At 33.8% G+C, this 27,837-nt stretch overlaps 2 protein-coding genes and 1 long non-coding RNA gene across 7 annotated transcripts; 2 read left to right on the top strand and 1 right to left on the bottom strand.

Annotated features, from left to right (window-relative positions):
• Positions 1 to 4,434: 4,434 nt before the first annotated feature.
• On the bottom strand, positions 4,435 to 5,695 carry LOC115996926. The gene is made up of 3 exons (XR_004093672.1): positions 5,672 to 5,695; positions 5,534 to 5,589; positions 4,435 to 4,619 (listed from the first exon to the last, which is right to left on the bottom strand). It is a non-coding gene; the product is annotated as an uncharacterized LOC115996926 (long non-coding RNA).
• Positions 5,696 to 7,120: 1,425 nt separating this feature from the next.
• Positions 7,121 to 13,748, top strand: LOC115996925 (putative late blight resistance protein homolog R1A-4). Of its 2 annotated transcripts, XM_031236368.1 has the most exons (7): positions 7,121 to 7,348; positions 9,169 to 11,935; positions 12,142 to 12,239; positions 12,358 to 12,410; positions 12,559 to 12,630; positions 12,779 to 12,890; positions 13,035 to 13,748. In XM_031236368.1, exons 2-3 carry the CDS (start codon positions 9,199 to 9,201, stop codon positions 12,183 to 12,185), a joined length of 2,781 nt encoding a protein of 926 aa, XP_031092228.1. In that variant the 5' UTR covers positions 7,121 to 7,348; positions 9,169 to 9,198; the 3' UTR covers positions 12,186 to 12,239; positions 12,358 to 12,410; positions 12,559 to 12,630; positions 12,779 to 12,890; positions 13,035 to 13,748. The 2 variants fall into 2 exon arrangements, with proteins under 2 accessions (XP_031092228.1, XP_031092229.1); XM_031236369.1 differs by having other exon boundaries at positions 9,169 to 11,941; positions 12,143 to 12,239; positions 12,358 to 12,890.
• Positions 13,749 to 21,143: 7,395 nt separating this feature from the next.
• Positions 21,144 to 27,294, top strand: LOC115996924 (putative late blight resistance protein homolog R1B-16). Of its 4 annotated transcripts, none has more exons than XM_031236367.1 (5): positions 21,144 to 22,083; positions 23,168 to 24,221; positions 24,558 to 25,960; positions 26,104 to 26,224; positions 26,827 to 27,294. In XM_031236367.1, exons 2-4 carry the CDS (start codon positions 23,198 to 23,200, stop codon positions 26,218 to 26,220), a joined length of 2,544 nt encoding a protein of 847 aa, XP_031092227.1. In that variant the 5' UTR covers positions 21,144 to 22,083; positions 23,168 to 23,197; the 3' UTR covers positions 26,221 to 26,224; positions 26,827 to 27,294. The 4 variants fall into 4 exon arrangements, with proteins under 4 accessions (XP_031092227.1, XP_031092223.1, XP_031092222.1 ...); XM_031236363.1 differs by having other exon boundaries at positions 21,144 to 21,494; positions 21,855 to 22,083; positions 23,168 to 25,960; XM_031236362.1 differs by having other exon boundaries at positions 23,168 to 25,960.
• Positions 27,295 to 27,837: the final 543 nt, after the last annotated feature.

The raw sequence follows: 27,837 nt of genomic DNA on the forward strand, positions 1-27,837 counted from the left end.
CTCACTCTACAATTCTTTTTTCTTCATTTCCTTTAACCTTTTGAGTCCCCAAGTCATGTCACAGTACTTCTAACTCAATCTTTTATACTTTTATTTTAAACCTCTCGCGATTCTCGAAACGCGCCTGTACGCCTATAGTTTACTTGGGATCTTTTCTTGAAAATAAATTCATTAATTATAAATAGGAACGTTTACAACAAAGTTCAAAAAAATGAAAGGACATTATATTCTTAGAATCTGACACAGAAACAACTTCTCTAGCTAAGCTATAGAGAATTTGAATCACAAACTTTTTTACAAATTGGAAACTTAGATCCTTAAAGGAACTTAAAGCTTTTACAACATCATTAATGATCTGGCCAGACGTAGGACAAAACTCTCCTTGGTTGGAAAGTCTTGTGCACCCCTTGGGTATTGGTCTCCATTTTTTATTTTTTTTTTGAAAACAAAAAAAAAAAATTCAGGCCCGTTTGAGAGTACATACCCGATCTTGTATCCATGAGAGTACACACCCGATCTTGTATCATTTGACCTTTTGAGTCCTTGGGTCATGTCACATTACTTCTATTTCAATCTTTTTTACTTTTATTTTAAACCTCTCACGATTCTTGAAACGCACCTATACGCCAATGTAGTTTACTTGGGATCTAAGACTTACAATTGTTACGACTACGGACGTTCCCTTAATGGATGATGAGTGCTCACTCGTCCATGTCTAATGTCTTGATGACCACACTTTAATTTTAGTATTCTACCACCTCTATCTTTTTATAATAGCATATTAAGCAATATAATAACAAAAGGCTTTACATGACCTCCTCAATTTTAGGGACTATTTCTCATTTTGTGTATATTTTGAAGTGTCTTCAGTTCTACACTAATTTGTGCATCTATTTAAACCTAGATGTTGCTCATGTTTTTTAAAAATAAATCAAACAGAAAAAAAATAATATTTTCTTTTAACAGAATAAAAAATGACTGATTTCTAACGTTGAATTAAACACTAACAAATGTAAACATTTTTTAAAAAAATTAATTATTTTTTAAAAATTATTTTTCTTATTTCCAAGCTAACCCTTATTCACTTGTATTTGTGAACCTGATCTACAATTTCCTTTTTATATTAAATTTTAAAGTTAATTTCATTTTTGGTCCTAGATTGTCACTCCCACTTCTAGGACATGACCGACCATACCATTACATGAAAACCTGTAACAATACGAAGCCTAATCATACATACCCCTCGAAACCTTCATAATAACACTTGAATACATCATAATTTCACAACCCAACATGTCAAAATATAAAGAACTAGTTCTTCCCAAAAACTCATTAATTCACCACTATTAAATATTTACAATCAAGAGTAGTATGTCCAAAATGCATCACAAGCACAAAAAACCAAGCATAATAGGTTATAAAAAATACAAAGGTCAAATGTATTATCTAACGCAAGCAAAAATCCATGATAAGCTTCAATACTAGGACTAAGTTTTCTAGTTTCAAAGGTCACCTTCTAGACCCCACCACTTGTGCTCATGCTATTCACAATCGTACTCCTTAACTACTCTGAAACATGAGGAAATAAAATTAATGAGCTAATGCCCAGTAAGTGATACTCTTCTCAACCCGGATCAAGTAACCTTAATAAAAGACAATAAGCTTTAGAGTAATTTAATAGGTGCGGGGCAAATCACGATCTTCAAACTATATCGAAGTCATAATATAATTTCATCATACTATGCACATGTTCTCCAAAATATAAACTTTAGCTTTAGCTACAGGGGCATCAGCATTACTTCATAACACAATACTTTCAAAAACTCAAATCATTCTTTAACTCATGACTCATTGGCCACCTACAATCACCATTATACCTTGTGGCACAGGCCATTGTCGGATCGATATATATAATGGTCTAAAAAGACTCGACGATTCGGAATGAGTCAGACCCGACGATTCAGAATGAGCCAGATGGAACGTTCCAACAAATAATTCAAAAGTAAAGACTCGACGATTCGGAATGAGTCAAGCTCAACGATTCGAAATGAGCTATTAGGAACGTTCCAAGCCGAACAAAACAAACCATAAAATGTAGGATGCCTCATGAGTTTGGTCAAACATTCAAAATAATTCTTATAATCAAATAGTTCATTGTAGCAATCATTTCCTTAAAATTACATAACAAAGTACGTATCCAAAAGTAATATGAAATTTGTATAACTCATAACTTGGCAAAACAAATATGACATCATAAACTAATAATTGTCAAATAAATTACTTGATCCTCTTTTAGAGCAAAATACCTTAGTACAAATCATACCCATCAACTGAATAATAGTGAAATCAAACTTTAACAATTATATATAACTAGCTTGAGTCATACTATATCAAAAACTCAAAATATTTTTTACTCAAACTAACCCTAAAATAGGTATTCAAAATAGTAGAGATTCCAAAATAGGTTATGTATTTTGCAAAATAAGGAGAGAAGAGTTAACCACTTACCTAAAACATCAAAATCTTAACTATTTAGTTCACCCAAATACTCCTTATCAAAATCCCTAATATTTTCAAAACATCAATCTTAGGGCTCCAATGATAAACCCAACTCAAAAAGAGTGAAATATGAATGTCAAACTTACCTAGAATGCTCCAATTACTTGAGACCTAAGCTTGAAGAAGATGGAAATCAAAGCTTCAAGGTTTTTCCTTCCCCTATCTCTCTACTCAACCCTCTTTATATTCTTTCAAATGGGATATTTACCTTAAGGCCAAAGTGATTTCTTAACCTTTAGAGTGGCATAATCTCAACCGTATTCCATGTAGCGGCATCCGATGGGAAACTGGTTTTCTACTAAATCTTAAGAAGCTCAAATTCTTCTTGACTAATTTGACATGGAGTGATATGAGGCTTATTGGTATGTTGCCGAATCTAGAGGTTCTAACACTGATACATGCTATTGCTAGCAAAGACGGAATGTGGGAACCATCCGAGGAAGGGTTCCATCAATTGAAAAGATTGGTAATTGAAGATAGATTTTTGGAACATTGGAATGATGTGGGTGACCATTTCCTTATGCTAGAATGTTTAGAGTTAGGTGAATGCGAGAAACTAAAGATTCCTCTGTGATTTTGCCGATATCACCACACTAGCACTGATTTAGTTAAATTACTGTTGGGATTCCGTTATGGCTTCGGCAAAGTTGATTCAAGAAGAGCAATACAACAACTATGGAAATGCCCTCCTTGTTCGTTCGGAAAATATTAGGGTCTCTTTCTATCCCTCTAATATATGTGTGACCATTTAACATGCAATTCATGCTACTTGAATTCTTCATGGCCATCTAATCTGTTCCTTTCACTTCGATCTCATATTTCCTTACCTATCTAACTGCTGTGTGTTCACCTTTTTTCTTTTTTACTTTAATTTATCGATTGCAGACGAAACATGTAAAAACAAAGAGGAAGAATGGGATGAGGAAGAGAGTGATGAATGAATGACTGCATACGTTGGTGAGATTTTTTTTTATTTCCCTCAGAAGATTTAACTCATTTTCATCTGAGATTTTTTTTTTTTTTGTCACTCGATAAATGGGCATTTGAGTCTGTTAACTTTTGTGGAGTATTGTATTTATAAGGTTGGCATTGTTGGTGAATAAGAAGTCATGGTGGTTAATGATTAGTTAAATTGTGAATATTCGGTGTTTTACTACTAGTAGTGTATTGGTCTTAGGCTCAGTTTGATGAACTTCTACTATAACTGCTTATTCTGCTTTTTATTATTTTATTTTTTGACTGTGTTTGCATAAAGAGCTTAGCTTATTATTTTCCAAAAGCTGTTTGGTCTTGCTATTTTAAGGTGTATATCGAAATATTTTGAGATTAGATTTTTGAAAGCAGATAAAATAGCCACTTCCAATAAGAAAAAGTTATTCACTTGAATGTGCTTAATTATTTTAAGTTTTATTATTAAAGTATCCAAATTTCATAATATATATAGAGCATTATATTGGTAGTTAAAAAATAAATTATTTATAACATACGACGTCGTATATCTTAATATTTTAAAAAAAATATTTACAACGTCGGTTTTTGCCATAAACCGATGTCGTAAATAATATATATATTTTATTTTTACTTTATTTTATTGACATATAACGTCGGTTTATCAAAAACCGGCGTTGATTGGGCGACGTAGTATCCTTTTTCTGTAGTAGTGTGTCTGTCACGCCCCACTTCTAGGACATGACCCGGCCGTATCGTTACGTGAAAACCTGTAACAATACGAAGCCTAACCATACATACCTCTCGAAACCTTCATAACAACACTTGAATACATAATAATTCCACAACAAAGAACTAGTTCTTCCCAAAACACTCATCAATTCACCACTATTAAATATTTACAATCAATAGTAGTATGTCCAAAATGCATCACAAGCACCAAAATCAAGCACAATGATTTACCAGAAATACAAAGGGTCGAAGGGAATATCCAAATAACCAAAAGCTCGTGATATGCTCCAATACTAGGACTAAGTTTTCTCCTAGTTTCAAAAGTCACCTTCAAGATCCCACCACTTGCGCCTCGTACTATTCACATATCCTTAACTACTCTGAAACATGAGGAAAAATACAAATAATGAGCTAATGCCCAGTAAGTGATACTCTTCTCAACCCGGATCAAGTAACCTTAATAAAAGACAATAAGCTTTAGAGTAATTTAATAGGTGCAAATCACGATCTTCAAACTGTATCGAAGTCATATAATTCCATCATACCATACACAGGTTCTCCAAAATAGAAACTTTAGCTTTAGCTACATGGGCATCAACATTATTTCATAACACAATACTTCAAAGCTCAAATCATTCTTTAACCCATGACTTATTGGCAACCTACACTCACCATTATACCTTGTGGAATATGCCATTATCGGTATAATGATTTGAAAAGACTCGACGATTCGGAATGAGTCAGGCTCGACGATTCGGAATGACCCGGATGGAACGTTCCAACAAATAATTCAAAAGTAAAGACTCGACGATTCGGAATGAGTCAAGCTCGACGATTCGGAATGAGCATTTAGGAACGTTCCAAGCCAAACAAAACAAATTGTAGGTTGCCTCATGAGTTTAGTCAAACATTCCAAATAATTCTTATAATCAAATAGCCCATTGTAGCAAAAATCATTTTCTTAAAATCACATAACAAAATACATATCCAAAGGTAATATGAAATCCGTATAGCTCATAACTTGGCAAAACAAATATGACATCATAAACTAATAATTGTCAAATAAGTTACTTGATCCTCTTTTAGAGCAAAATATCTTAGTACAAATCATACCCATAAATCGAATAATAGTGAAATCAAACTTTAACAATCATAACTAGCTTGAGTCATATTATATCAAAAGCCCAAAATATTTTTAAATCAAACTAACCCTAAAATGGGTATTCAAAGTAGTAGAGATTCCAAAACAGGTTATGGGTTGTGCAAAATAAGGAGAGAAGAGTTAACCACTTACCTAAAATATCCCAATCTTAGTTATTTAGCTCACCCAAATACTCCTTGTCAAAAACCCTAACATTTTCGAAACATCAAATCTTAGGGCTCCAATGATAAACCCAACTCAAAAAGAGTGAAATATGGAGGTCAAACTTACCTAGAATACTCCAATTACTTGAGACCTAAACTTGAAGAAGATGGAGATCAAAGCTTCAAGATTTTTCCTTCCCTTATCTCTCTAGCAACTCTCCTTATCTTCTTTCAAAATGAGATATATGTTTATCCAAGACCAAGTGGTTTCTTAACCTTTAAGGGAAAATGAAGGGTAATTTAGTAATTTCATCCAAGGTCAAATTAAGAAGCTTTGACTTGTTGACTTCACTTAATAAACATAAGTATAATTGTTTTTCTAAAAATATGAGTATTACAATGTCCAAAGTACCCCTCTTGTCACAGGTAGTTGGTTTCCTCCTCCGATAGGCCGCTTAAAATGTAATGTGGATATAACTCTTGTTGATGGTAGTGTGACGTTGGGGCTGTGTTACGGAATTATGGAGGGAGATTTGTGGCTGCATGTGTTGGGCGGATGAATTGTACCAAGTATAATTAAATACTCGTGCATGCATCAAGTATAATTGTAATAATAGAGTTTAATTGTTCTATTATTCTAGGGGTTCAAACTGTAACTTTTTTAAAGAGTTAGAGTGCATATTGCAACAACAAAAATGTTATGGACTAAAATCGCTACCAAGAAAAAATTAAGAAGCTAAACTCGCATTTTTCTCTTAATTAAAATAATTGGACATCACTGTCATAGGATACGAATATTTGATAGGGAGTATTAAATTATCAAAACATAATTTTTTTGATGTAATTGTGAAGTTTGGATTCTTTTCGCAATAAGCCTTAAAAAAAAAAAAACAGACTAACCAACTACCCCGCTAATTTTAAAATCATGCAATGGTTGTTTAGACTTTAACATTGACGAGATCAGAATTGGAGTCTAAATTGTATCACATTTCTTCTTTGTACTGCTCTGACTAGTGGCGCCACCATCATCCTCAGCGGCCATCTGTTTTCTTCAACGACTCTAATATTTAATTTCATATTTCTCGCAAGTTGCAGAAAGCCACGTAATATGAAGTAGTAAAAGTCAATATAATAATGGTGTCATTTTGCAAATATTTTGTATGTTGAAGTGCTCCACTTGCGCTGCATGAGAGATGGAAATTGAATTATATTAATAGATTAGCCACTACGCTCTGCTGCCACAAGGAAATTGCCCCACCCATGTGCTCTTTTTTTGTTTTTTGTTTTTTTGCTAATGACACAAAATTGGTAAATAATTTGTATGAGACCGTTTCACGGGTCCTAATCTGTGAGATGCGTTGGATCTTTATAATAAGGTCAAAGGTTCGATTCATTAATTAAAGATTCGATCCGTTTCATGAATTGAGACCCATAAAACAGTCTCACACAAGTGTTTTCCCACAAAATTAAGTATTAAGTTAATCAATTTGAGGTATGCACATTGATGGCATAATATAATAATGAGTTATTCTCAACATACATGGGCATTTGATAACAACTCAAATCTGTTTGCCGTCAGAATTGAAACAACAAAACCCACAGCCATACAATACAAAATCCTTAGCTAAGCAAGGAGGGAATTGAAGAAGAAGAAGAAGAAGAAGAAAGAAGTAGTGCCTCCAGGCCACCATCATCCTCAGCCGCCATCTGTTTTCTTCAAGCTAAGGAATGTGGAGATAAGCTTAGCTGCGCTAAGCTATCTGGTTGGGTGAAGAGAGACTGGAATTTCTTAATGCTGCTTTAGGTATTCTTCTTCTTCTTCTTTCTGTTCTTATTTATATGAAGAGCTACAAACTTCAATTAGCAAAGAATCATACACGGCGATTCAATTCTAATTAAAATAATTTATCAAAAACATAACCCACAAAGCCAATTTTTTTCCAATCCCCTTTTTCAAAGCGAGATTAAAATTGTGAGTATGTAGTATGTCTAATTGTGTGTCCTATTCTTAAAGCTACACACAATTCCAAAGATTCTCAAATATAATTCAATCCTAAATGATACAAGAGATCAAATTATATCATACTCACAACAATAACCTTAACTAATTCAATACATACTCTTTTTATGCAATTAAAATCATAGAAGCATCTATAATAACATCAAGCTATTTTTAATTCAAGTTATTGTATTTATCATTTTATATATTTATTTTCGTTATAATAAATTATAAGTTAAAATTTTTTATTTTTTTTTTTACATTTTTATTATAATTATTATTAATCTTTATGACTATTATATATTTTAATATAAATAATAATTATTATCATTATTAAAATAATTTATATTTTATAAGAAATAGTTTTGTAATAGAGTTATGCTCATGTTTTTAAAAATTAATCAAATAGGAAAAATATAATATTTTCTTTTAACTAAAAAACAAAATTTTCAACTACTATATGGTGTGATGACATCACAGTTATCATTTCAAATGGGTGGTATAGGTATTTCAACCAAACACTAACAAATGAAAATATTTTTCAAAAGAATTAAGGGAAAATGGCACTTTTTCCCCCTATGTTATGTGCATATAGCACTTTTTCCCACTATGTTATTAAAGTGGCTATTTTCCCCCCTGAAATGTTAAATTGGCATTTTTACCCTTAAAAATAATTATTTCATTTATTTTTCTTCTCCAACAAATTATTACTTATATGTATGGATGATCACGATTCGGTTCGAACCTAACCAAACACTGTAACAATCATACCGAAATAGTATGGACGGTTCTAGTTACGATTCAGAATCAAAAAAAAATAAAATTAAATAATTGTTGAACCGTGAACTAGAACTGAACCACAGTCATATATAGCGAAAATGATCAAACACTTATTTTGATAAATCGGTACGGTTCAATTCCAATTTCGATTTTGAACCGCCAATAAAAACTTATTTATTTATTTTTTTAATTTTATTTTTTATTTAAAAATAGTCTAAATTCAACAATTATTTTATTTTATTTTTTCGGTTCTGAATCGTAACCGTAACCGTCCATACTATTTAAGTTCAATTGCTACAGTGTTCGATTAGGTTCGTATCGAACCATGATCTTCCATACATATTAGTAATACTAGGTTGGAGAATAAAAATAAATGAAATAATTATTTTAAGGGTAAAAATGTCAATTTAACATTACAGGGGGAAAAACTACCACTTTTAAAATAACGGAGGGGTGAAAACTGCCACTTTAATAACACAGGGGGGAAAAGTGCTATATGCACATAACATAGGGGGAAAAAGTGCCATTTTCCCAAAAATTAATTATTTTTAACAAATTATTTTTCTATTTCCAAGCTAAGCCTAATTCACTTGTATTCATGAACCTAATCTAATTTTTTTAAAGCAAATTTTTGAAACATTAACCTGATTAGCTGTTCCTATTTTGGATCAAGCTGGAGTGGCTTCGATAAACACAAAACAGAGAAAAATATATATAGATTTGAGCTGTAATATTCCCACTTAACATTAAAAAATTTCTTCTGATGTTGTCATTATCTTCCTCTAGTATTACATTCCATATTACTCGCAATTAGTACGTGTATCACAAATTTCATTTCTTCTTAGTTAGGTCTGCTTTGATCAAGCTTATCACAAATGGCTTATGCTGCTGTAACTTCGCTTAAAGGAACACTTCATCTACACTTCTTGCAATCACAACCACGCTTCCCTCTACAACACAACCAACAGATACTTATTTCTCTCCATCAAAATCTTGGTTTCCTCCAAGAAGTTCTTGAGAAATCTGAGATCGCCTATAATAATTCGGCAATGAAAGATTTAGAGGCAGAGATGAGAGATGTAGCTTTCGAAGCTGAAGAAAGGATTGAGATGGAATTGAGTAGCATTTATCTTCAATCAAGCAGTATAGACAAGGCTTGCCTCCTCAGGCTTCATGGAATCTTCAAGCAAGCAGTAAAACAGACTAATTACCTGAAGAAGAAGTTGATTAAGATTAAAAGTAAAGACCAGTTTGCAAAGGGTCCATCAATCCTCGGTAGGATGCGACAAAGAGGACTACTCCTTGGTTCAACATCATCGCAGCCTGCTGATCCAGAACGCGAGAATAATATTACTGTCAGTAAATTTTCCAAAAATGCTTCAAAGTTTGACAGTAGAATGGTTGGATGCGACAAGGAATTCAAGACGATATTGGATAAGCTTACGCAACAATCAGCTGAGCAGCTCCAAGTTGTATCAATAGTTGGCATGGGAGGAATAGGCAAGACCACTTTAGCTCGGGAAGTCTACAAGGATCCATCAATTACATCTTATTTTTACAAGAAAGCATGGGTTACCGTATCTCAAGAGTATGACGTGGAACAAATGCTCCAATGCTTTACTGATTGTGTTAATCCAGCATCAAATGATATACCCCATAAACAAAGAAACGACAACTTGAAGGCATCAGTCCGTAAACAAAGCCGTAAACAAAGAATTCACAACTTATCAGGAAGTTTGCGTAAACACTTGAAGGATCAGAGATATTTGATAGTGATGGATGATATATGGAGCACTACTGCTTGGGATAGTGTGCAAAGATGCTTTCCAGATGATAATAATGGAAGTCGTATACTATTGACTTCTAGACTCAGAGAGGTGGCAGAATATGCTAGCTCAGGTAACTCTCCTCTTAACATGCCTTTCTTAGATGCTGATGAAAGTTGGAATCTCTATTGCAAAGTCTTTGGTAAAACTGAATTCCTTCCAGTGTTTAAGCTAATTGGTAGAGACATAGTAATGAAATGTAAAGGATTACCTCTAGCTATTACTTTAGTAGCTAGTCTTCTCTCCAAGACAGAGGCGGCAGTGGAGAAGTGGAATAATGTTGCAGAAAACGTGAGTAGATATGTAATTGGTGATTCTAACGATGCATGTTCCAAAATACTATATTTGAGTTACAACCAATTACCACACCACTTAAAAGCTTGTTTTCTTTACTTTGGAGTTTTCCCTGAAGACTATGAGATCCATGTGAAGAAGTTGGTTAGGTTGTGGGCGGCAGAGGGATTTTTGAGGGCAGAGGACCATTGTAATATGGAGGAACTGGCCATGGAATGCTTGCAAGATCTTATTGATAGAAGTCTTGTTTTTGTTAGCAAGCAGAGCTACAATGGAAAAATGAAGAAAGTAAGAATACATGACTTGTTACGTGATTTGTGCTTAAGAGAAGCTCGACATGAAAATCTCTTGTATGTCATTGGAGATGAAAAACTTCCATATGACAAGAAGAAAATCTCTTGTCGTTGGATAAGTTCTACGTCAAAGTTGCATCTACTTCCTTTGACAGAGTGCTTTCACAAATCACATTCTTTTCACTGTCCTTATACCTATTACTTTGAAAATGTAGAAGGTCTATTTTCACACTTCAAACTATTAAGAGTAGTAGATATAGAAAGGACGCATTCATATGAACTTAGGGTACTAAATGTGCTTGCAAATCTTCTTATTCATTTGAGATACTTAGCTTTGGGGAGTTCAACTTCGGGGAGTTCAATACTTACTGGCACCACATATTTTGATTTAGAGCTCTTTGAATTTGAGTATTGGAATATACAAAGTTTTATTGTTAGTGGAAATCATGTTGCATTGGATTTCTCTAAGACATCTGGAATTTGTAAAATGCCACTATTAAGGCATATTTACATTGAACGGATTGTTTCATTAGGAGCTTTGCCAGTTGTTCATAGAAACTTAGAGAGTATATCTTGGTTGCGTCCTGAGTTCTGTACAGAGGATATGTTTACCAGGATTCCAAATTTAAAAAAATTGGGGATGGATGGTAGATACGGTGAAAACAATCTAGATTGTTTTTATAATTTTGTGCACTTGGGGCAGCTTGAGAAGTTAAGCATAAAATTTTGGTATAATCACAACCGTATTCATCCATATAGCGGCATCTCATGGGCAACTAATTTTCTACCAAATCTTAAGAAGCTCAAATTCTTCTGCACAAATTTGGCATGGAGTGATATGAGGCTTATTGGTATGTTGCCAAATCTAGAGGTTCTAAAACTGATAGATGCTATTGATAGGAAAGACAGAATGTGGGAGCCATCTGAGGAAGGGTTCCGTCAATTGAAAAGATTGGTAATTGAAGATATATTTTTGGAATGTTGGAGTGCCGTGGGTGACCATTTCCCTCTGCTAGAATGTTTAGAGTTATGTGAATGCAATAATTTGCAAGAGATCCCTAGTGATTTTGCGGATATCACCACACTAGCATTGATTCAGTTAACACGTTGTCCGGATTCCCTTCTGGCTTCGGCAAAGTTGATTCAAGAAGAGCAATACAACAACTATGGAAATGCCCTCCTTGTTCGTTCAGAAAAATATTAAGGTCTCTTTCTATCCCTATAATATATTATATGTGTGACCATTTAACATGCACTTACTTCTTGCTACTTGAATTCTTCATGGCCACCATATCTGATCTGATCTGTTTCTTCTCACGCACTTCTATCTCATATTTCCTTACCTATCTAACTGCTGTGTTCACCTTTTTTTTTTTTTTCATATTTACTTAATTTATGAATTGCAGGGAAGAAGGGATGATGAGGAGGAAGAGAGTGATGAATGAATGAGTGCATAATGGTCTTTGCATTTGTTTATTGTGGATGCTTTGGTGGATTGGGGAGGTAGGCATTTGAATTGGCAGAACATATACTCTGTTGCAAATCATACTATATATTATATATTGGGAATTCAAGATGGATTCTTTTATGAAAATCCAGTTTACTTTAATAATTTGTGCAGTTGGCCAGTTGGGGCAGCTTGAGAAGCTAATCATCAAAGTCTGCATCTTGAAGGTACGTATTCCGGGTAGCGGCATCCCATGGATAATTAGTTTTCATCTAAATCTTAAGATGGACAACTTCATTGGTACTTATCGTTTGCCATGAAGTGATATGATCATCAAATCATATGAGGCTTATTGGTATGTTGTCGAATCTCGAGGTTCTAAAACTGCTACATGCTTGCAAAGTCAGAGTGGAAACCATCTAAGAGAGGGTTCCGTCAATTGAAGAGGTTGGCAATTGAAAACACGAAACTCGGATATTGGAATGCTATGGATAAATATTTTCCTATGCTCGAATGTTTAGAGTTACACAAATGCGATTACTTGCAACATATCCCTGGTGATTTTGTCGATATCAATACACTGGCATTGATTCAGTTAAATGAGGGTTGCGATTCCCTTTTGGCTTCTGCAAAGTGCAAAGTGGATTCAAGAAGAGCAAAATAGCTACGGAAATTATACCCTCCTTGTTCGTTCCAAAGATATTTGGGTCTCTTTCTATCCCTCTAATCATTTCAAATTGATCTCATGTTACTTGAATTCATGGCTATTGTTGCAATGGATAAACAATCATCATCAGTTTTCTCTATCACTGCTATATATTTCCTTACTTATCTTAATTTATTTTTTCCAGTATTTCAATGAAAAAGGAGAAAGCTCAACTCTCACGGAAGGATGTGAGTGAATAGGAGGAAGCCAGGGAGTAATATGCTGATGAATAATTTCACCATTCTGTTTCTCCTTAACATCTTATTCTTAAGCACAGACAAATGAGGAGGTGCTTCTGCTGCTGAATCCCAGATCTCCAAAGATCAAGTTTAGAGGCACAATTACCAATATCAGTTAAGTTGGTCAGACAGTTAATAGTAACCATAGGTTTCAAGTTCAACTTCCAATTGGAGCGGTCTATTAGCCTTCGTGGTTTCAGTCGGTCAGATATGGACAACCTAAATTGGTTTACCTCATTGAGGTCCTTTGTTGGCTAGGAGTTATAAGGCGGTTGGTTTACCCAATATACACCTTCAAACAACGATTTTGGATTTCCCACATCCCTAAAAAAAAAAAAAAAAGTTTAGAGGCACAAATGAGAGGTGTTGGCTGTTTTGGTGATCTGAAATGGTTTGTGTTTCTGGGATGAAGTTGCTGATTAGAGTTTTAGGTTGGAATATCAGAAGCTGTGATGACTGATGAATCTGCTAGTGGTTTTGTACTTGCTGTGGGTTGGATATTTTGGCTCAATACTCTGTTACATGATGTACTATATCTAATCTATAATTTTATAAACAATCCATTTATGAAATAATGTAATTATTATTAAAAATTTATGGCAACTCGAAACAAGTTGATAGTGTTGAGTTTTTTTTTTTTTTTTTTTTAATATAATAATGCTACTAGGACTTGTGTTTGCCATTTTTTTGAATGGTAGAAAAAAGGTAAGTTCCAATGGAGTTTTCCATTTTTTTGAAATGAATATTCTTTTTCACCATAAATATGAGAAACGCAACTAGTACTTGTGTTTCATAGTATATATTTTCGTACAGCTATGAAATACAAGCAACAAGCCCAAAGAACAGTACTTTGAATAGAACGAAACATGATGCAACAATTATTAGATCTGAAGAAGCCAGATTTCAAAACAGTACTGTTTGTTAACGCTATCTTTATTCCTATAATACTTTCACTTTCAAAAGTGGGCTCTACTTTCACATTACCAAATTAAAATAATTCTTTTACTATCTTTTCTATACCCATGCAATACTCTCTCGCTTTCGAATAACATAATAATAATATTATAATAAATAAATAAGTAATAAAGGACAAAAGGTTGTCAATTCGATAGACTTTTGTCAACTTGAAAGCCTTCAACTAAAGGTGACCGCAGTTCGCTTCCGGTTCTGAATTAGCGGTTTCTAATTCCAGAAAATCGCGAATCGAAACCTTCTAGGAAGGTTTCAGTTAGGGTTTGAACCGCCGATTCAAACCGGGGTTTTTGTTTTAAAAAAAATTATGTTTCTTTTGTTTTAATTTTTAAAATAGTCTAAATTCAACAATTATTATTGTTATTGGATTTTATCATTCTTTTTTTTTGAATATTACTGACTCTATTACAATATAGTATCTGTTCATAAACTACTTTCTCAACCTACTGAAGCACAAAGAGACAGCAACGCCTCCACTGAGGCTCGAACCCACCACCTCCCGTATAAAAGGGTTATATCAAATTTTTAAACTTTAAAGTTAAACTAAAGAAATAAAATAATTGTTATAGTTAAACTTTAAACTATTAGTTACTCCGTATAATTTAAACTTCAATAAGATAATAGTTAAACTTTAATCCAATAATTTTGGGATAAGGGTCAAATAGACCCTCAAACTATACCCAATAGTGCAATTAGGCCCTTCAACTTCAAAAAGCTACAATTAGGCCCTCAAAGTTGTTATTTTCAAACAAATAAGCCCTTTCACCTATTTGTGACCTGTGATTGCAGGTCAACCACTATTCTGGCGATCCTCTGGCGAAGTTTCGACGAACAAGTCAAACCATTAACCATCGGCGACTGAGAGTCGGCGGTGGCGTTCGGCGGTGCATATGGCGACCAGGTCGCCATCTCCGGTACATTGGAGATGGCGACACTGGAGATAGCTGGTCGCCCAACCATCTCTAGTGACGGAGATGGCGACCAACTTGGTCGCCTTCTCCACTGCCGGAGAAGGCGACCAAGTTGGTTGCCTTCTACACCGCCGGACGCCACCGGCGACCGTCACGGTCGCTGGTGGTCAATGGTTTGGCTTGTTCGTCGGTCGGAACTTCGCCGGAGGGTCGTCGGCGTTGGCCGGAATAGTGGTTGACCTGCATTCACAGGTCACAAATAGGTTAAAGTGCTTATTTGTTCCAAAATAACAACTTTGAGGACCTAATTGGAGCTTTTTGAAGTTGAAGGGCCTAATTGCACTATTGGGTATAGTTTGAGGGTCTATTTGACCCTTATCCCAAAATTATTGGATTAAAGTTTAACTATTATCTTATTGAAGTTTAAATTATACGGAGTAAATAACAGTTTAAAGAAGGAAAATCACGCAAGTTAAGCATACAAATCACGCTCCTTAAGAAGGAAAATCACGCACATTAAGAAGAAAAGTGCGCACCTAAAGTTACCGCACAACCGCAAGTGAGAAACCCCACCGCACAATCGGGGTTGCACTATTGGGTATAGTTTGAGGGTCTATTTGACCCTTATCCCAATAATTTTTATTTAAACTTCAATCAAATAATTACTATTTAAACTTCAATCAAAAGGTTGCCGATTCTAGCCTTTTGTCAACTTGAAAGCCTTTAACTAAGGGTGACCATAGTTCGCTTCTAGTTCTGAACTAGCGGTTTCTGATTCTAGAAAATCGTGAACTGGAACCTTCTAGGAAGGTTTCAGTTCTAACCGCCGATTCAAATCGGGGGTTTTTTTTTTAAAATTCTATTTCTTTTGTTTTAATTTTAAAAATAATCTAATTTCAACAATTATTACTACCTCCGTCCCAAAATGGTTGTCTGATTCGTTTAACGAGGCTTGACTGAAGTAATTTTTAATCCAATTTTTCATAATATTAAGTTTAACATTAATATATAAAATTTATATATTTAGAAACTACATTAAAAGTACTATTAAACACCAAAAATTAAATTTAAAAATAATAAAAAATTACTAAAGAAAATAAGCAAAGAAAAAAGAGTTGGTTTGACCAATGAATAGTAAATAGGACAGGTAAAATGGGACAGAGGGAGTATTATTTTTGGATTTTTTCATTATAATTTAAAATGATTATATCTAATATTTAAACTTTAAAGTTACTAAAGGCAAAAACTTGTGTGAGACCGTCTCACAGGTCTCAATCCGTGAGACGGGTTGAATATTTAATTAATGAGGTCAATGATATGATCTGACTCAATAAAAAAATTTGATCCATTTATCAAAAGATCCAACCCGTCTCACTGATTGAAACCCGTGAGACGGTCTCAAAAGTGTTATCCTAAACTAAAACAATAAAATAATCGTTCTAGTTACTTTAAATTGTTGTTTATAATTTAAACTTTAATAAGATAATAGTTAAACTTTAATTAAATAATTGTTATTTAAACTGCAATTAGATAATTATTATTTAAACTTTAATAAAATAATAGTTAAATTTTAATATTTATTTGTTTATTTATTTTTTATAGTTTAGGACCGGAACCTTCCGGTTCCTAATATTATGGAACTGATACCATCAGATTCCTAATAATATTATGGAACCGTATCTAGAACCTTTTGTGTTCCAATTAAATTCCAAAATTACACGATTCGATTCGAACAAAACTGTGGTCATCTATACTTTCACCAAGTGAAAGCTCTCAAGCGAGGGGCCCTTTTAATTCTTTTTTTATTTTTTTAAAATCATGTCATCTTAAAAGGAGAAAAATTGCAGGGATATATTTAGCCCTAGTTTCTTTTAAAATTTGTACATCATTGAAATAAATAAATACATAACAACAAAAAATTATGGAGTAGAAAATTATATTACTGTGTACATACCCGCAATTGTTTCTTCACGATAGTGAAAGGGACGTAGGCTGAAATAGATGGGGCTATTGACTAGAATGGACAAAAAAATAGGGGAGTAGATAAAAATGAGCATCTTTTAAATCTTGGACATAGAAAAAACTTCTTTGGCAATTGCGTTTGTGTGGTAAAAAACGCAAGTCCAAAATGAATTTCCTAATATTTTAATCTGTTAGGGAAAACTAATAGACAGGATGTAGTTGGATTTTGCAATTATTTGTATTCTTCTCTTGTGTTAATAAAAAAGTAAATTCAACCTTGCATGCATGGCCGGTTTTTTTTTTATTTATTTGCGTGGCCTTGTGCGGTTAAATAAGTGAGGTCCTATCTAAGTATAAATAAACTGCGAATGGAAGAAAAATGCAAAAAAAAAAATGTGGGTCAATATAATCACAAATACATATACTAACTATTGGGCCAAGACTGGACTAGGGGCCCCCAAAATTTTGAGACCATGTGCGGTTACACATCTTGCACGCCCTAAAATCTAATCCTGCTTGCATGTGGCCAGAAAAAGCACTTGGCTTGGTTATATATCTACTATGCTAATAAGAGCCAAAGAGAGTTAGGCCTAAAATGGGTAGAAAAAATGGCGATCAAATTATTTAATCAAATGGATGGTTCAGATGAATTATTTAATCAAATAGATGGTTAAGATAATTCATATTAATATTATTAATAGAGATTACCTAATTTAACCTTACTTTTATGATTATCCGTTAAGTTTTCCGTTAAATATTCTCTTCTCCGTTAATATTCCGTTAACTTTTAACTTACCCATTAATTTCTATAAGAAAGGTCTTAGGTTCGAACCTCATCTCAATCAAATTTGACATAATTAAATAAGAGAAAATAATTTCATTAGTTATATTGTTTTTATTTTCTATCATGCAAAGATTCTTTACATTTGAATTTATCAATTGATATTTATTACATTAGAGCCGTCAAAACAGGCTTAGCNCGCCCAGTTTAGGCCCGCGGCCCGCAGGGCTTTGGCCCGCCCCGCCCCGCGAGCCCGTATTGACAGCTCTATATTACATTGTCCATTATCTTATTTTTACAATATCTTGTAATTAAATATCAAAGTTATAGTACAAAATAATGTTATATATTTATTTACCAAGTATTTTATTAATACTATGAAAAAAAAATTAAAATAATTTGAAGATAATTATATTAACTGCTTGGGGATTGGTTGACAAAGAGAGTACTCAAATAATAACCCAACAAATTGAAGCGGAATCACTCTATTTTACTCTTATTGAATTAAATAAATTAGTAGTTATACCAAAAAATGATACATATGTATTTCTTTAATACCATAAAAAAATAAAAAAGAATAGTTTGAAACTAATCATATTAACTACTTGGGGGATTTGTTGACAATGAAAGTACTCAAATAACCCATTACCTAGCAAATTGAAGCGAGAAACTACCTGTTAATATCTTTGAAAAAAAATAATATTTTAAATTTTCAAATTTTTATTAATTTATTTATTCTTTTTTCTTAAACTAGGGATTTCTTTATCCACAATAACTCATTCAACAATAATGGTTGAACCAAGTGAACCCCAAGCAGAACACCTAAAGGAAAGTCCATAGCTCCTATATCATAATCTCATTGCATGACGTTGTCATCTATGCTATCAACAATAACCGAATTGCAAATAACACACTACCAACAAAAAGGAAGAGAACAAATAGTAAAGATGAAGACAATGACAATGTTACTCAAAAGAGAATTAAGAACACTTAGAAAAATTAAAATTAAAAGTAGTATTTATTTAGACTATCATTTTTAGACCAAATATTTAGACTATCGATTTTACAATGTTGCAAACATTTATTTTAGTAATAATTATAATGAATTTTCTATATTATCTTGGATTCATATACTTTGAGTTAGATATTTAAATAAAAAAAATTCGACATTCAATTACCCATGTATAAACTTCTCCTATATAATATTGCATTGATATACTTTCAAATATTTATTTAAAAATAAACATTGGGCATTAACCCATTCGCCCAATGCGCGTATAAAACTAGTATTGGCAGATAAGAAATTAGGAATGTAAGACATAGATTTGAGCTGTAAGATTCCCAGTTAACATTAAACAATTTCGTCTCATGTGCAGAATAGAATTTTGACAACTTTTTGTTTGCCTAAAATTTCCCCTTCAATTGTGTTACATTATCCCTATTTCCCTTACACGATCCTATTAAAATCATAATTTTTATTTTACAAATGAAATATTGAAACTAAACAAAATTATAATTAAAAAAGAAACATTAAAAAGTACTAAAATATTCATGTACCAAGTATAATTTTAATAGAGTTTAATTGTTTTGTTGTTCTAGTGGTTTAAACTGTAACTTTTTTAAAGAGTTAGGGGTGTATAATGCAACAACAAAAATGTTATTGACTAAAATCACATTTTTCCCTTAATTAAAATAATTGGACATCATTGTTATAGGATACAAATATTTGATAGGGAGTGTTAAATTATAAAAATTTTTTGATATAATTGTGAAGTTTGGATTGTTTTCACAATAAGCCTTCAAAATAAACAGACTAACGTAACCAACTACCCCGGTAATTTTAAAAAGAGTTTATTACCGAAATGGTCCTTCGATTATTGCGAAATTATCAATTTTGTCCTCGACAATTTTTTGTGTCCAATTAAGTCCCTCGACTTTGAAAATTTTAACCAATTTGGTCCTCCGTTTATTTTGCCGTTAAACATCCGTTAAATCGGAACCAAATTGGTAATTTTGCTATACTCAAGGGACCAAATTGGTAATTTTGCTATAATCAAGAGACCAAATTGGTAATAAATTTTTCAGTGAAATGGTCCCTTAACTATATCAAAATTACCAATTTGGTCCCTTGACTATAGCAAAATTATCAATTTGGTCCCGACTTTAACGGATGTTTAACGGTAAAATAAACGGAGGACCAAATTGGTTAAAATTTTCAAAGTCGAGGGACTTAATTGAGCAAGAAAAATTGTCGAGGACCAAATTAATAATTTCACAATAGTCAAGGGACCATTTTGGTAATAAACTCTTTTAAAAACACGGTGGTTTAGACTTTAGCATTGACGAGATCAGAATTGGAGTCTAAATTGTATCTTTCATTTCTTCTTGGGCCACTGCTCTGACTAGTGGCGCCACCATCATCGTCAGCCGCCATCTGTTTTATTCAACGACTCTAATATTTAATTTCATATTTCTCGCAAGTTGCAGAAAGCCACATAATATGAAGTACTAAAAGTCAATATAATGCTGCCATTTTGCAATTATTTTGTATGTTGAAGTACTCCACTTGCGCTGAGAGATGGAAATTGAATTATATTACTCCGTAATAGATTAGCCACTACGCTGCCAGAAGGAAATTGCCCCACCCATGTGCTTTTTTTTTTTTTTTTTTTTTTTTGATAATAATAATAAACCTTCCTTAAATAAACATTAGAAACAAATACAAGGTTCAATGGAATGTAAAGTCATTCCATACAATCTGACATAGAACTAAATTTTCTAGCTAAGCTAATAAAATTTAGATTCGCAGACTGTGTTACAAGAGAGTTTTGATCCTCATAGGACCTTAAAACTTTTGACGAGTGATTGATGGCCTTGTAGAATGTGTACAAGTCGATCTCTGGATGGAACAACTTGCAAACCCCCTGAGTCTTTTTCTTCTCACTGAAGTCCATTGACATTTTCCCCAACTGAAGGTACATAACCAGCCTTGTGTCTTTGACCGGTTCATCAGTGGGTATCTTCCCGACTGAACTGATGTTCATGAGGGGTATATCTTTGTCGTCTACTTCGATCAGGATGAGTATCACACGAACCATGACCATATATTTCTTGAAGCCCTAAAAAACGAACCTCGTATAAAACGAGAAGGAAAACAATAAATTGCAATAAATGCAGAGGGAAACAACTGCAATAAATGCAGAAGGAGACAAAACAACAACAATTATTAAAGGACAAAACAAAGGGTAAAGGACAAATAAGTTAAGAGCTCGAGACGCACGGGTCTCAAGGCTATCAACCTACTACCTACCCCTATTTTATTATATATATATATATTATTTTAAAGATGGGAGATGGGAGGGAGGAGACGGCAATGGTGGTGGTGAGGTACGGCGGTGGCGGCGGTGGGATGGCGGTGCGGTGGCCGTTGATGGAAGAGGCGCGGTGGTGGTGGAAAGTAGAGGTGCGGTGGTGGTGGAAGTGGACGGCTAGCCGGAGGAGAGAAAGAAAAAGAAAAACGGAGGGGATGAAAGGAGAAGAAGGTGGTGGAAGTGGTGGGTGAAGATGGAGAAGAAGAAGAAGAAAAGGGAGAAAAAGAAAGGAAAGGAAGATGGTGGGAAGAGAGCAAGATGCCGCCTCCGCTATCCCGCAAAGTAAGCGGAGGCGGCAACCACCGGAAGGGAAGAAGAAGACAGGAAAAGTATAGAGAGAAGGTGGAGAAAAATTTTAGAGAGAGAAGGGTAACAAACCGTCAACCCCATGTGCTTTTTTTTTGTTTTGTTTTTTTGCTAATGACACAAAATTTGTAAAAAATTTGTGTAAGACTATCTCACGAGTTTCAATCTGTAAGACGGGTAAGATCTTTGATTATTGAGATCAAAAATTCAATTCATTAATTAAAGATTTGACCCGTTTCACGAATTGAGATCGACCCGTAAAACAGTCTCACTTTCATACAATTAGGTATTAAGTTAATGCTCTTCAAAAAAAAGGTATTAAGTTAATGAGTTTGAGCTATGCACATTGATGGCATAATAATATAATAATGAGTTATTGTCAACATGGGCATTTGGTAACAACTCAAATCTGTTTGCCGTCAGAAACAACAAAACCCACAGCCATACAATACAAAATCCTTAGCTAAGCAAGGAGGGAATTGAAGAAGAAGAAGAAGAAGAAAGAAGTAGTGCCTCCAGGCCACCATCATCCTCAGCCGCCATCTGTTTTCTTCAATTCAAGGACTCAATTACCGCCATCTGGAGATAAGCTTAGCTATCTGCTTGTAGTGTTTGGGTGAAGAGAGACTGGGATTTCTTAATGCTGCTTTAGGTATTCCTCTTCTTCGATCTTCTTTCTCTTCTTATTTATATGAACAGCTACAAACTTCGATTAGTAAAGAATCATACTCTTATGGCCATTCAATTCTAATTAAAACAATTTATCAAAAACATAACCCACAAAGTCAATTTTTTTCCAATTCCCTTTTTCAAAGCGAGATTGAAATTGTGAGTATGTAGTATGTCTAATTGTGTGTCCTATTCTTATAGCTACACACAGTTCCACAGATTCTCAAATATAATTCAATCCTAAATGATACAAGAGATCAAATTATAGCATACTCACAACAATAACCTTAACTAATTCAATACATACTCTTTTTATGCAATTAAAATCATAGAAGCATCTATAATATCATCAAGCTATTTTTAATTCAAGTTATTGTATTTATCAATTTATATATTTATTTTCGTTATAATAAATTATAAGTTAAAATTATTTGTTTACATTTTTATTATAATTATTATAAATCTTTATGACTATTATAAAGTTTAATTTATAATTATATTTTAATATAAATAATAATTATTATCATTATTAAAATAATTTATATTTTATAAGAAATAGTTTTGTAATAGAGTTATGCTCATGTTTTTAAAAATTAATCAAATAGAAAAAATATAATATTTTCTTTTAACTAAAAAGAAATTGTCAACTACCCTATGGTTTGATGAAATCACAGTTATTATTTCAAATGGGTGGTCATAGGTATTTCAACCAAACACTAACAAATAAAAATATTTTTCAAAAAAATTAATTATTTTTAACAAATTATTTTTCTATTTCCAAGCTAAGCCTAATTCACTTGTATTTATGAACCTAATCTACAATTCCTACTTAATTTTTTTAAAGCAAATTTTTGAAACATTAACCTGATTAGCTGTTCCTATTTTGGATCAAGCTGGAGCTGGCTTTGATAAACACAAAACAGAGAAAAATATATATAGATTTGAGCTGTAATATTCCCACTTAACATTAAAATTTTTTTTTCTGATGTTGTCATTATCTTCCTCTAATATTACATTCCATATTACTCGCAATTAGTACGTGTATCACAAATTTCATTTCTTCTTAGTTAGGTCTGCTTTGATCAAGCTTATCACAAATGGCTTATGCTGCTGTAACTTCGCTTAAAGGAACACTCCATCTACACTTCTTGCAATCACAACCACGCTTCCCTCTACAACACAACCAACAGATACTTATTTCTCTCCATCAAAATCTTGGTTTCCTCCAAGAAGTTCTTGAGAAATCTGAGATCGCCTATAATAATTCGGCAATGAAAGATTTAGAGGCAGAGATGAGAGATGTAGCTTTCGAAGCTGAAGAAAGGATTGAGATGGAATTGAGTAGCATTTATCTTCAATCAAGCAGTATAGACGAGGCTTGCCTCCTCAGGCTTGATGGAATCTTGAAGCAAGCAGTAAAACAGACTGATTACCTGAAGAAGAAGTTGATTAAGATTCAAAGTAAACAGCAGTTTGCAAAGGGTCCATCAATCCTTGGTAGGATGCGACAAAGAGGACTACTCCTTGGTTCAACATCATCGCAGCCTGCTGATCCAGAACGCGAGAATAATATTACTGTCAGTAAATTTTCCAAAAATGCTTCAAAGTTTGACAGTAGAATGGTTGGATGCGACAAGGAATTCAAGACGATATTGGATAAGCTCACGCAACAATCAGCTGAGCACCTCCAAGTTGTATCAATAGTTGGCATGGGAGGAATAGGCAAGACCACTTTAGCTCGGGAAGTCTACAAGGATCCATCAATTACATCTTATTTTTACAAGAAAGCATGGGTTACGGTATCTCAAGAGTATGATGTGGAACAAATGCTCCAATGCTTTACTGATTGTGTTAATCCAGCATCAAATGATATACCCCATAAACAAAGAAATGACAACTCAAAGGCATCAGTCCGTAAACAAAGCCGTAAACAAAGAATTCACAACTTATCAGGAAGTTTGCGTAAACACTTGAAGGATCAGAGATATTTGATAGTGATGGATGATATATGGAGCACTACTGCTTGGGATAGTGTGCAAAGATGCTTTCCAGATGATAATAATGGAAGTCGTATACTATTGACTTCTCGGCTAAGGGAAGTGGCTGAATATGCAAGTTCAGGTAACTCTACTATTAACTTGTCATTCTTAAATGACAATGAAAGTTGGAATCTCTATTGCAATGTGTTTGGTCAAACAGAATTTCTTTCCATGTTTGAGCAAATTGGTAGAAACATAGTAAAGAAATGTAATGGATTACCTCTAGCTATTATAGTAATAGCTAGTCTCCTATCCAAGACAGAGGAGACAGTGGAGAAGTGGAGTAATGTCGCAGAAAATGTGAGTAGATATGTAAGTAGTGATTCTAATGATGCATGTTCCAGAATATTATGTTTGAGTTACAACCAATTACCACACCACTTAAAGGCTTGTTTTCTATATTTTGGAGTTTTCCCAGAAGACTATGAGATCCATGTGAAGAAGTTGGCTAGGTTGTGGGCGGCAGAGGGATTTTTGAAGGCAGAGGACCATCCAAATATCGAGGATCCAAATATGGAGGAAGTGGCCATGGAATGCTTGCAAGATCTTGTTGATAGAAGTCTTGTTTTTGTTAACAAACAGAGCTACAATGGGAAAATGAAGACAATAAGAATACATGACTTGTTGCGTGATTTGTGTTTGAGGGAAGCTCGACATGAAAATCTCTTGAATGTCATTGGAGATGAAAAACTTCCATTTTACAAGAAGAAAATCTCTTGTCGTTGGACAAGTGCAACATCAAGTTTTCATCTACTTTCTTTGACAAAGTGCTTTCACAAATCACATTCCTTTCACTATCATAATGATTATTACTACGAAAGTGCGGAACGTCTATTTTCACACTTCAAACTACTAAGAGTATTAGACATAGAGTGTATATGTTCCGATAGATATGAGGAACTATATGCGCTTGCAAATCTTATTCATTTGAGATACTTAGCTTTGAAGTATTCAATAGATAGGACTATGGGTAGATATTCTCATTTAGAGCTCTTTGAGCATTGGAATATGCAAAGCTTTATTGTTCGTAAAAATGGTGGTGCATTCGATTCCTTTGAGGCATATGGAATTTGGAAAATGCCACTATTAAGAAATTTTTGCATTGAATGGATTGTTTCATTAGGAACTTTGCCAGTTGTTCATAGAAACTTAGAGAGTATATCTTGGTTGCATCCTAAGCTCTGTACAAAGGATCTGTTTACAAGGATTCCAAATTTAAAAAAATTGGGGATTATTGATGGTGGACTCGATGAAAACAATGATGGTGGATCCGATGAAAACAATCTAGATTGTTTTTATAATTTTGTGAACTTGGGGCAGCTTGAGGAGCTAAGCATCAGAGGGTGGAAGTTCAACCATATTCCATGTAGCGGCATTGCATGGGCAACTAGTTTTCTACCAAATCTTAAGAAGCTCAAATTCTTCTGGACTAGTTTGGCATGGAGTGATATGAGGCTTATTGGTATGTTGCCGAATCTAGAGGTTCTAAAACTGATAAATGCTATTGCTAGCGAAGACACAATGTGGGAACCATATGAGGAAGGGTTCCGTCAATTGAAAAGATTGGTAATTGAAGATAAATATGGAAGGTGGAAACATTGGAATGCTGTTGGTGACCATTTCCCCTTGCTAGAATGTTTAGAGTTACGTGAATGCAAGTATTTGCAAGAGATCCCTAGTGGTTTTGCCGATATCATCACACTAGCACTGATTCAGTTAAACGGGTGTGGGGATTCCGTTCTGGCTTCCGCAAAGTTGATTCAAGAAGAGCAATATAACAACTATGGAAATGCTCTCCTTGTTCGTTCGGAAAATATTAGGGTCTGTTTCTATCCCTCTAATATATTATATGTGTGACCATTTAACATGCACTTTATGCTACTTGAATTCTTCATGGCCATCTAACTGCTATGTGTTCACCTTTTTTTTTTTTTTTTTTTTTTTTTTAAATTTATCGATTTCAGACGAAAGGTAGTGGAAACAGCACAGAGGAAGAATGGGATGTGCAGACAAAAGGTAGTGTATATAGCACAGAGGAAGAATGGGATGTTGAGGAAGAGAGTGATCTTTCTCAGGATTAGGCAGGTATTAGGCAGATCGAATACTCTGTTGCAACTTATACATATTTTAGTAAACTGCAATAGTTTCTGCATGTCAGAAGAAGTTGGTGATGGAAAGAACTTAGTAAACTGCTGTTAGTTGCTTATTCTGCTTTTTATTATTTTAGTTCTTGAGTGTGTTTGCAGAAAGAGCTTACGATTTTCTGAAAGCTGTTTGGTCTTGCTATTTTAAGGAGTATATGGAACTATTTTGTGATTAGATTTTTGAAAGCAGATAAAATGGCAACTTCCAATAAGAAAAAAGTTATTCACTTAATTATTTTAAGTTGTTTAACTAAAGTATCCAAATTTCATAATATATATAGAGCATTGGTAGTTTTGAACTTACAAAGACAATATACATTTGAACTTGGAATCTTGCTGCCAATGTTTATGAATTATGGCATCGAAGGGAATGAGTGATGCTCTTTTTGGTTGCAGCAGATATATACCACTTTGGGCTGTTTCTGTATAAATCCTTATGGGATTTATGCATGATATGCACTGATAGTGATACATTCCATCATCCCTGTCACTGATAATTCTTTATGAATTTTTTGGTTTAACCATTTTCAATTCATGTAACAGAGTGGGTGAAGAGAGAGCAAATGGAGCAAGCTAAGTCTACTGTTATCCATCAACTCATCAACAAAACGCCAAAAGTTTTCTTTTTTTTCCTTACAAGAAAGAAGAAATGGAGGTGATCTTTTTTTGCTTAACAGAGTGGGTTCGAGGCCTATCAAATGACATGACTAGTCTTTATTTTATCTGTCTTAGCTGACATGAAATCACTGTTAAATTATTTTTCACACTTTTGTGTATTAGCAAATCGTACTGTCCACGCTTGGAGTCAATTTTTCAGTTCGATCCTAGAGAAAGGTTGTCATCCCCTCAATATAGCATAAATGCACTCTTTCGCATAGCATAGCAAGAGGATCTGTTATGTATGAATCTGCCAATGGTTTTTGTATTTGTTGCGGATTTGTTGCAATAATGAATTTGGCTCAATACGTAGTGTGTTGCATGCATCATAAACTATTATGGTTTGTGCTTCAATTGTGGCATAAAGTTGGTGTTATTTCTTCATCTCAACTGATTTTTCCATCTAAAAGCAGAGAATGCAAGGCGTGGATTAATTAGTAGATAGGAGTTTTCTATCTTTAAGTACTCCACTTGCGCTGCGTGCCTTAATCACACGAGGAGCTGAGAGATGGATGGAAAATGAATTCTATTAATTAATTAGCCACTACTCTCTGCTGCCGGAAGGCAATTGCCCCAACCATGTGCTTTTTGTTTTTTGCTAATGAAACAAAATTAAGTATTATGTTAATGTTTCTCGAAACTCTGAGGCTCGAACAAGAATAAGGCCAACTATAATAGTCTTAAGTTGCTGTTAAATTAATGTTTAATGCCAAAGAGTTTGTGGTCTAGTGGCACCCGATGTCCCGGTTAACACTCAATCCACATGGATGATGGGAGTGGATTCGAGACTCAGTGGAGGCAACTGTTGACTCTTTATAATACTACATTGTAATAGAGTCAGTAACACTCAAAAAAAAGGTATTATGTTAATGAATTTCAGCTATGCACATGATGGTC

Source organism: Ipomoea triloba, chromosome 11 (assembly GCF_003576645.1).
Source record: "Ipomoea triloba cultivar NCNSP0323 chromosome 11, ASM357664v1".
Taxonomy (NCBI): Eukaryota; Viridiplantae; Streptophyta; class Magnoliopsida; order Solanales; family Convolvulaceae; genus Ipomoea; species Ipomoea triloba.